Source organism: Helianthus annuus, chromosome 1, assembly GCF_002127325.2.
Source record: "Helianthus annuus cultivar XRQ/B chromosome 1, HanXRQr2.0-SUNRISE, whole genome shotgun sequence".
NCBI classification, from domain to species: domain Eukaryota; kingdom Viridiplantae; phylum Streptophyta; class Magnoliopsida; order Asterales; family Asteraceae; genus Helianthus; species Helianthus annuus.
Window position 1 is genome coordinate 36,696,621 of NC_035433.2, and position 10,594 is coordinate 36,707,214.

General features: G+C 36.0%; 1 protein-coding gene across 1 annotated transcript; it reads left to right on the plus strand.

The window, feature by feature from the left end:
• Positions 1 to 221: 221 nt before the first annotated feature.
• Positions 222 to 8,168, plus strand: LOC110864256 (C2 and GRAM domain-containing protein At1g03370). Its single transcript, XM_022113293.2, has 9 exons — positions 222 to 1,043; positions 2,769 to 3,989; positions 4,381 to 4,563; positions 4,641 to 4,924; positions 5,010 to 5,126; positions 5,206 to 5,468; positions 6,241 to 6,448; positions 6,565 to 6,837; positions 7,645 to 8,168. The coding sequence occupies exons 1-9, from the start codon at positions 698 to 700 to the stop codon at positions 7,840 to 7,842; spliced, it is 3,093 nt and encodes a 1,030-aa protein (XP_021968985.1). The 5' UTR covers positions 222 to 697; the 3' UTR covers positions 7,843 to 8,168.
• The last annotated feature ends 2,426 nt before the right edge of the window (positions 8,169 to 10,594 follow it).

Sequence of the window (10,594 nt, forward strand, 5' to 3'; positions counted from 1 at the left end):
CATTCAGTTAAATCATTTTTGAGTCAAATCCGATACGATATAAAAACCGAATTTTAAATCATTGATACGAATGCTTTGAATAAACTTTTGATAAAAATAACCGACCCAAATTTGGTGACCCATATATAGAACCCAAATGATGTCACATGTTTCAAAATAGTCAAACGTTAACGCGCAATCGTATTTGAATAACACAAACTAAAAACTCACAATAAAAAAACATAATATTTTGTTAAAATATTATTTCAAGAAAACAAAAATAAAAATAACAACTCTTTTCCAATCGTCTGCTACACAAATTCAACATTTCAACGATCTTGTTCCTCTTCAATCACCCCTCAAAATCAATAATTTCATCAATCTTCAAATCACCCACAACTGTCTTAATCCAACATCTCATAATCTTGCTGCTAATTTTCAATTTATTCGCGTTCTTTAGCCCCAATTTCTCGATTGATCCCTTCAATCTTTCAACCCATTTATGGGTTTTTGATTCTTCAATTCACAAACCCATTTCACACTTCAAACAATCTCCAATACCCTTTTACAGATTCCCTTAATTCCTATTACAAATCGTTAATTTCTCAGGTCAAGATTCGTCAAAGACTTTGACTTTTCCCCTGTTTCTGAAACTAACAATGTGGTGATGAATATTAACATCAATTGAAGTGGTATTTACGAATTTGCCATCTGGGATATGAGGCTTTTAGTGCGTGTGATCGAAGCTAGAAACATGCCTCCAATGGATCCGAATGGGTCAGCTGACCCATACGTGAAGTTGAAATTAGGGCACCAAAGGTTTAAGACTAAAGTTGTGAAGAAGTGTTTGAACCCTTCTTGGTGTGAGGAGTTTAGTTTTAAAGTTGAGGATTTGAAGGAGCAACTTGTGGTTTCTGTGTTTGATGAGGATAAGTTTTTTAGTGATGATTTTGTTGGGAGTGTGAAGATTAATATTTCTAGTGTGTTTGATACTGTTGATAAGTCTTTAGGGACTGTTTGGTACCCTTTGCAGCCCAAGAAGAAGTCCAAGATTAAAGATTGTGGTAATCTTTTTATACCCTTTTCTAATTTATTGTCAATTTCTTGCTTTTGATGATGTCATGTGTTGTATATTGTGTTTCTTGCTTTAGTGATATCTGATGTGTGTTGTTGATGAGGATCGTTTTTTTTAGTGTTCTTGTTGTAAACTTATCGACCCTCCCCCCGACCCTACCAGTAGCTTTGCTATGGGTGGGATTATACTGGCTACGGTTGTTGTTATTGTTATTGAATGTGAATGTTGGACTTTGGATAATCAGATAATTAGGTTTAACAAAATGGGATTCAGGGATGGTGTTTGGATGTGCTTTTGGAGGTGTCATGATGAGGTAATAAGTTGTTTGAGCATTAAAGAGATTGTGAGTATTTGAGAAGTAAGTGCATAAAGCGACAAAGAAGGCATGTTTTGTAAATAAGAAGATGGCCGGATAAGTGTTTAAAATTCGGTTAAAAGAAGAGTTAAGTAGGTGGATAAACTTTGTATTTCCTGCTTGGGTTATTGGATTTTATCACCTCTAACTATTGGCTATTGGCCGCTGCCACCCCCAACTATCACTTTGATGCCCGCCACCTCCAACTTAACTCTTAGCGTGTTGTGTCACCATGTCGTTAACTGATCACTAACTTTTAATCCTGTTACTATACTTTTGGGGTGTCCTAAGATCCCTAAAACCTTCCTAAGATCCCTATGACACCCCCAAAAGTACAGTAACATGATCAAAAGTTAGTGATCAGTTAACGACGTGGTGACACAACACACTAAGTGTTAAGTTGGGGGTGACAGGCGTTAAAGTGATAGTTGGGGGTGACAACGGCCAATAGCCAATAGTTGGGGGTGATAAAATCCAATAGCCCTTCCTGCTTTGATATGTGTGTTTCTTACCTCTGTGTGATACCCTTTAAGGTAGTAAAATGGAAAATAGTTATATATGGATTGTTTGGATATGGGTTTTGCAGGGGCGCAGCATAGTGGGGGCGGGAGGGGGCGGCCGACCCCCCGAACTTTTCGCTCAGTAGTGGAGAATATGTAGTTTTCGTATAGAAATTTTTGGGTATATACGTTTTCGACCCCCCGGTTTTATAGAAATTTTTAGTATATACGTTTTTGACCCCCCGTTCGGAAATCTCAAGCTTCTCCACTGGGGTTTTGAATGTGGGACTTTGGATAATCAGATAATTAGGTTTAACAAAATGGGTTGCTGGGATAGTGTTTGGATCTACCTTTGGGGGGGGGGGGGAGTATTAGATGACAAGTTATTTGAGCATTAAATAAATTATACTTATTTGAGATATTAATGCATACAATGACAAAAGGACATATTTTGTAAATAAGGAGATGAAACTTGTGACTTGTGAGATGGCCGGATGGAAGTAAAAGTGTTTAAAACTCGGTTAAAAGAAGAGGTAATTAGGCGGCATAAATTTGATTTTTAAAAATCAGCATTTGATACCCTGTGTTCTACCCTGTAAGGTACTAAAATGGAAACTAGTCTTATTTAAGTTGTTTAAATATGGGTCTTGAAAGTGATTATTGGACTTTGCATAAGCAGATAATTACGTTTAACAAAATGGGTTTCCGAGATGGTGTTTGGATGTGCTTTTTGATGCTCTAATGATGAGATAATAAGTTGTTTGAGCATCAAACAAGTTATGATATTGTTTGAAAAATTAATGCATAAAATGATTAAAAAAAATGATATGTTTTGATCGGAGAGTGCGTTTATTACCAGGTGAAATTCTTCTCACAATATGCTTCTCACAAAACAACCCGCAATCAGACTTGCAACCACAAGCCGAAAATGGAGCCATGTCACCATCAAGATCTTCCACAAGTTCAAGAATGTCATCCCCGTTGAGATCAGAGGAATTAACCGCTCCAATCAAGGAAGAAAAGTCAAACAAAGAAAAACTTACCGGTCTAATCTCTCAAATATTTAGCAGAAACAACGAGTTACTACCGCAATCAGCGGGTAACAAAAACACTGAGTTACCCGAGGTGCCCGAAACCGATGAATCCGAGGTATCCGAAGACAAAACCGACGAACAATCATCATCATCGTCAAATTTCGAGGAACTTATCAAAAAACTCGAGGAAAAAGACGACGGTGGTGAAATGCCTGCGAATTTACCCGGAGGGATAATGTTAGATCAGATGTACGCAATTTCACCGTCTGAATTAAACACTTTTCTCTTTTCACCGGAATCGGATTATCTGAAACAGTTGGCAGATGTTCAAGGAAGTACCGATCTACAAGTGGGCCCATGGAAATTCGACAACGAAACCGGAAGTTTGAAAAGAACGTTTACCTACGTTAAAGCACCGTCTAGATTGATCAAAGCTATAAAAGCGATCGAAGATCAAACATATCTGAAAGCTGACGGTAAATGTTTTTCGGTTTTAGCAAGTGTGAACACCCCCGAAGCTCCATACGCGAGCAACTATCGGGTCGAAGTTCAAACGTCAATATCACCGGGGCCCGAGCTTCCGTCAGGCGAAGAATGCTCACATTTGGTCGTCTCGTGGAGAATGAATTTCATACATAATACAATGATGAAGGGTATGATAGAAGGTGGGGCCCGCCAAGGTGTAAAGGAGAGTTTTGAACAAGTAGCGAGCTTGTTATCTGAAAAACTAAAGGTGGTTGACGTAAAAGGTATTGGTTCGGAAAAAGAACAGGCGTTGGCTTCATTACAGGTGGAAAAGCAGTCGGATTGGAAGCTTGCGGTTCAATATTTTGCTAATTTCACCGTAATTTCCACTATCTTAATGGGATTTTACGTGCTTGTGCACATATTTCTATCGATGCCTAGTACAATTCAAGGGCTTGAGTTCGGTGGGTTGGATTTACCGGATTCGATCGGTGAAGTTGTTGTGTGCGGAGTACTGGTTTTACAAGGCGAAAGAGTTATGCATTTAATATCAAGATTTATGCAAGCGCGAGTGCACAAAGGTATATAAAATGTTTATTAGATAACTTTTTTACATGTTGGCTTCAAGGTAGGCTGTTGAGGCGATTTTCTTCAACTCTGTCTAATTACTCAGAATCGATCAAATGTGGTTAACCTCGGCCAGAATCGGATCTAGTTGGTCAACTCGAGCCGAGTTTGACTTAAAAAAATAAAATATAATTCCTATGTCTATCATGTTAAAGAATGAATATCAATTGTTAAAATATTTACTATATAAACATGTAATTTTTTTTATTTATATTGATATTCACGTATTTTGTTATAAATATTAGTAAACTAATAATATTTGACATATATATAATTTCCCGAAAACTAATTTTTATATAATTTAACATGTCCGAGTACTAAGTTTTCATTTATTAATAATGGCAGGGGGTGATCATGGAATAAAAGCAACGGGTGATGGATGGCAACTAACTGTTGCGTTGGTTGAAGGATGCAATATACCAACGGTTGAATCAAACGTTTTATCTGATCCATATGTGGTCTTTACGTGCAATGGGAAAACAAGAACAAGCTCAATTAAATTTCAGAAGTCTGATCCTCGCTGGAACGGTGAGTTGCATTTATTTTTATAATAATAATATTTTATAAAGTTTTGTTAAATACTTGAAAATGGTGATAAAATGCAGAAATATTTGAATTTGATGCAATGGATGATCCACCTTCTACACTGGATGTTGAAGTTTTCGATTTCGATGGACCTTTTGATGAAGCCGTATCTCTGGGACATACACAAATTAATTTTGTAAGAAGTAATATTTCTGAGTTAGGTGACGTGTGGGTTCCACTCCAAGGGCAGTTAGCTCAAGCGTGTCAAGCTAAGTTGCATTTAAGGATATTCTTGAATAATACACGAGGTAGCAATATTATTAAAGAATATTTGACCAAGATGGAAAAGGAAGTGGGAAAGAAGGTAACAAGTTAACAAGTTTTGGGCTTGTTTAAACCCCTAGTTCTTGTTTGTTTGATTTGCTTACTATTTTTTTTTATAAATTTAGATAAAAGTACGCTCGCCTCAGACAAATTCAGCTTTTCAAAAGCTGTTTAAGCTTCCACCCGAGGAATTTTTAATCAATGATTTTACTTGTCACTTGAAGCGCAAAATGCCCCTTCAGGTGAGAAATGACTTGTTTTCTTTTGATCTTTTATTTATTAATAACTAAAATGGGAACTGAAGGATTGAACGCTTTGCAGGGGCGTTTGTTTCTGTCAGCAAGAATCATAGGGTTTCACGGAGACTTGTTTGGACACAAGACAAACTTTTACTTTCTGTGGGAGGATATCGAAGACGTTCAAGTGCTCCAACCTACTTTATCATCAATGGGTAGTCCCGTCGTGGTTATCACGTTACATCCTGGCCGAGGCTTGGATGCAAAACATGGTGCAAAGACACAAGATGCAGAAGGCCGGCTTAAATTCCATTTTCAGTCGTTCGTGTCTTTTAACGTCGCACACAGGTAACTAACTTTCTTAATCATCTTTCATTCTTAAGTTCCATTTTCAGTCATATGTAAGGGTGCAATTGTGCAAATGAGCGGAGTGGCTCGCAAGCTGCTCGAGATCTGCTTGAGAAAAAGCTCGAAACGAGCCGAGCTTGAGCCTAAAATAAAGCTTGTTTATTTATTGAGCCCCAGCTCGAGCGTGGCATGTGAAGCTCGTCAAGCTCGTCGAGCCTTAGTGTTTAATAGCATTTACCCCTTATTTAAAGTTGTTTAGTAAACGAGCCGAGCCCGAACCTAAAAATAAGCTTGTTTAGTAAACGAGCCCGAGCTTCATTTATCGAGCTCGCGAGCTTAAACAAGTCTCTATTATTTATATTATTTTATTTAATATATTAATTAATAGATAATAAACGAGCTGAGCTCGAGCTATCATAAGTTTATCGAGCTCTAGCTCGAGTCTGGCCAAGCTCAAGCTCGGGCTCGGCTCGTTTGCACCCCTAGTCATATGTAATCTTGGTTTTAAAAAGCGAGCCTGAGGCACGGGGCGGTTGGGAAAATGTCTCATCTGGGTCAAATTTGGTCAAAGTTAAGAGTTGTGGGAGGCTGATATGCATAAACAACCAAAGGGATGCCAAGATTATGATTGGTTTACTTGATAAAAAGGCTGATATATAAAAGAATTAGACAGTTGCAACTTTTGGTTGTACATAGAGGAACGCCTCATGCTTTTTAAAAATAAGTTTTTAATATGTTTTTGACCAAAAAACGTAACGTGTTTAAAAAACAGGACAATCATGGCGCTGTGGAGGGCGAGAGCCTTAAGTCCTGAACAAAAAGCAGAAATAGCCGAAGAAGAATCCGATGATAAAAATCAACAAATTCTTGAAGACGATGATCCCGAAAACAGAAGCCTCCAGAGTGAAGAAAGTGGATCCTTCTTAGGACTTGAGGATGTCAGCATGTCTGTTGTATATTCCTCTGTTCTTTCAGTTCCGGTTAGTCAATAATATTCACACATATATTACTAATACTAATGTAACATTATCATTTTAAATCCGTTTTGAGGAAAATATTCGTTTTTCTGACGTGGGTTTCTTTTTTGTAATTTCAGTCGAATTTTGTGATGGAGTTGTTCAGTGGGAGTGAATTGGAGCGAAGAGCGATGGACCGAGCCCATTGTGTTAACTATTCAACGAGCCCGTGGGAATTTGAAAAGACTGATGTTTATCAACGGCAAACTTATTACAAGTTTGACATTAGTGTTTCTCGTTACGGAGGAGAGGTCACCTCAAGTCAACAAAAATCCCGTCTAACTGACAGAAACGGTTGGCTCGTAGAAGAAGTCACAACTCTCCACGGGGTCCCGCTTGGCGACTATTTCACTGTATGTATTCATAATGCATATAACAAGTAGTGTTGATACTATAAAAAACACTATACTTTCTTACAATTTACAAAAAGTTAAGCATTAATATATTAAAGTCCCCTCAACTTGTAAAAAATACACGAAAAAGTCAAACTTGTCTAAAATTATGTAGCATATATATATATATATATATATATATATATATATTAGAGTAAATTACGTTTTTGGCCCCTGTGGTTATATCACTTTTACTATATTAGCCCAAAATAAGAATTTTTAACATATCTGCCCCCGTGGTCTCTATAACTAACCATTTTGGCCCCTAAGTCTAGAGATCATGGGGGCCAAAATGGTTAGTTATAGAGACCATGGGGGCAGATATGTTAAAAATTCTTATTTTGGGCTAATATAGTAAAAGTGATATAACCACATGGGCCAAAAACGTAATTTACTCTTTTTTTTTTTAAATATCACACGTTAACTCTTAAATTGGTTCAAAACTTCAAATAAGATGATATTTTTCTTTTTCAAAACTCTTGAATGTAACTTTATCAAATTTTGATCAATTTAAGAGTTAACAAGTCACTATATTAAAATTTTTTCACGAGTACGTTCATCTTCGACAAGCTTAGGGACTTTAATGTACAAAAAAGGTAGTTTAGTGACGTTTTCGTGTTTTTTTTACGAGTTGAAGCACTTTAACATACCCAAATTAAGTTGAGGGGCGTTTTATTAAAAATAAGAAAGTATATTTGTTTCTTTATGATATTAAAAATTATCATAAAAAGTTAGATTATTAATTAATTGTTCATATAATTATTGCAGCTACATACAAAGTACCAAATAGAGGATCAAGGGTCAAGATCCACAGGATGTAAAGTGGTGGTGCATTTTGGGATTGCATGGTTGAAAAGCACCAAACACAAGAAAAAGATTACCAAGAACATACACGCGAATCTGCAAGACCGTATGATGATCATGTTCAGTACAATCGAGAAGGAATTCGTATCTGGAAAACAATAGCTTCAGACATGATTTTAGAGTGAAAGAAGAATGTACCTTCACTTGTAACACCGGGAAGCAGTTTTCGTGGGCTCTCGGTGACAACTCACAAAAGCAACGACGGGTCACAAGCAAAAGCGGTCTTGAGGGAACACGCTCAGCCGGGTCATTTTGTAATTTGATATTTATATTTGTACAGTTTGATGATTGTAATAATGCTTTTGGAATAGCATATATAGTTGTGTACAAGTGTAGGAAGTAGTCTAGGCTGGTAAGATTCATGTAGACATTTATCACGTTTATATACTTCTTATTTTTAATCCAAAATTGATATTTTAGACAAAAAAGTGTATGAGCTACTGTATTTTATAATATGTGATTATGTATCTAGTGATAATATGTGCTTAAACATCATATTATATTGGATGCTTAGAAAAACAAAGTTAAAAATACATATAAATAATATTCATGTGTAAAATAAGCATAGCCTTGTTACTTGAAAAGATTGATAACACTAGGTTATGGTCAACTATGACTATAAATTGTGAATGATGGAAACACAAAGGTTACAAATCTAGGGTGTCAAAAAGGTTATTGAACCATGGATTTCGGTAATTTCTGGCACGAACACGACAAAAAAAAAAAAAAAAATCAACTTTTGGATTGTCATACTAACCTGTTTGAGGGAAAAGATCAAATAGGAAGTTAATTTTGGCTAGGAAGGATAGGAAGCCATATGATTATGACATGTGGCAACATTTAAAATAAAGAAAAAAGGTATTTTAGTCAATCCAACTCCTTCTTCTCCCTTTTTCAAAACCCAGTAACTTCAAAACCCACCATCTTCAACCATCTCTTCACTTTCTATCTCAATAATCACTACATTATAGTGCGATTTTCATCACCAATCAATGATTCAAAACCCGATCAACGTGTTCTTCAGCTTTTTTTTTTTTGAAGAAAACCCAGTTTAATTTCATAAAAAAATCTCGTTTTTTTCCGGTGATTTTGGAGATAATCACTCGATTCGTTCGATTCGAGCGTTGATAAGTGTTTCTATCATTCAAATTTCGTCAATTGATGAAGAAATCGGCTTCGATCCATGTAAGAAATTCTTTAGTTTCATTTTCACGATCTGGGTTTTTTATTTAGTTATTGCGTTTTACGATCTTGGCGGGGGTCCGGGGGCGGCAGCCCCTGGCGGGGTCCAAGGGGCAGAGCCCCTGGCTGGGGTTGAGAAAAATTAATTTTTTTCGATTAAATTGCTGTACTAAAAATGCATCAGAAAAATTAATTTTCCAGAAATTGGCTCATTTCGAAGACAGTAATTCGTAGACAATTCAGACAGTTCACAGTGACAGACAGTTTTATGTGTCCACTGCGTTTTAGAAATAAGAGAGTTATATGTGGTTTCTGGCTATTGCGTTTTAGAAAAAAACACATTTTTTAGGTGTTTTCAGTCCATTGCGTTTTACAAATAAGACAGTTCTTTGTGTTTTTTGTGCATTGCGTTTTAGGTAAAACACTTTTTTATGTGTTTTCAGTCCATTGCGTTTTAGAAAACAGACATTTTAAGTGTTTTATGGCCATTGCGTTTTACAAATAAGACATTTCTTTGTGTTTTTGGTGCATTGCGTTTCAGGTAAAACACCTTTTTATGTGTTTTTGGTGCATTGCGTTTTAGGTAAAACACATTTTTATGTGTTTTCTGGCCATTGCGTTTTACAAATAAGTCATTTCTTTGTGTTTTTGGTGCATTGCGTTTTAGAAAAATGTCATTTTTTAGGTTTTTTTTTTCATTGCGTTTTACGTAACTGGTAGTTTTTCTATTGCGTTTTACGCAACTGAGTTTAAAATTTTTTTTTAAATATAGCAATAGTATACTCGTTTTAAAGATAAAAAAACGCTCGTTTTTTTGGTGCAATTTTTATAAAAAAATAATGCCGTATGAAAGAGTTATTAACGTTTAAAAAATGGGGGGAAATTGGAGGAGAGATAAACTATTGGCTTGGATTGACTAGAATGCCCTTGAACAAACTCACGCACCTCTTTTCTTCCTTTCAATTTCCCTGATTTAATCTTAGCCCTTGATTAACTTAATGGATGGTCAAGATCACTTCCTAGTCTTCCTAGCCAAATAAACTTCCTATTGTATCTCCACCCACCTGTTTGATAACATGTTTGATAATAGGTTATACTCGGGTTGACTTTTTACATAGACTAATAATAAGGGCAATTAGTGGGAGTTGTATGTAATCAACGTGAGATTTTGTTATCTTGCTTTTGTGAGAGTTCTACATCTGGAGCCCGTCGTTGATTCAAAATGGTGTAAATGGATGACCGTGCTTAAACTAAGAGTTTGTTAGACTACTTTAAATCTTGATTGAGAATGAGAATGTCTAGTTAATGATCCATATCTCATGTTCAATGAATGTCTAGTTACATAAAGGATAACTTACATGTTACCATTGCTATTGCATTTTGTTAAGCAAAGGGTTGCTTGAACTAAAACGAATTGTAAAACGTTATATCTTGGTAGGAGCAGTGAGATGTAGCAAGGTGTCCACCATTTTTCAAGTGGGAGAGTGTTAGATTGTATATCTAAATATCAACATTCAACACTGCTAATAAGGTACGATCTAAAAAGTTATACTTTGGGCAATAGACAAGAAAAAATATTTAGAGAGTTAATATTCTGACATGAAAATGACAATTTAGATTTAAATTATTGGTTGAATAATTTATTTAAGTTCAAGGGTATATTTGTAAATAA

Bases quoted from the DNA above. Each gene is read 5' to 3' on its own strand.
- LOC110864256 (XM_022113293.2), top strand. From the start codon at position 698: ATGAGGCTTTTAGTGCGTGTGATCGAAGCTAGAAACATGCCTCCAATG. The intron at 5,127-5,205 runs GTGAGAAATGAC...AACGCTTTGCAG, and splicing joins AGCGCAAAATGCCCCTTCAG to GGGCGTTTGTTTCTGTCAGC. The intron at 5,469-6,240 runs GTAACTAACTTT...TTTAAAAAACAG, and splicing joins TCTTTTAACGTCGCACACAG to GACAATCATGGCGCTGTGGA.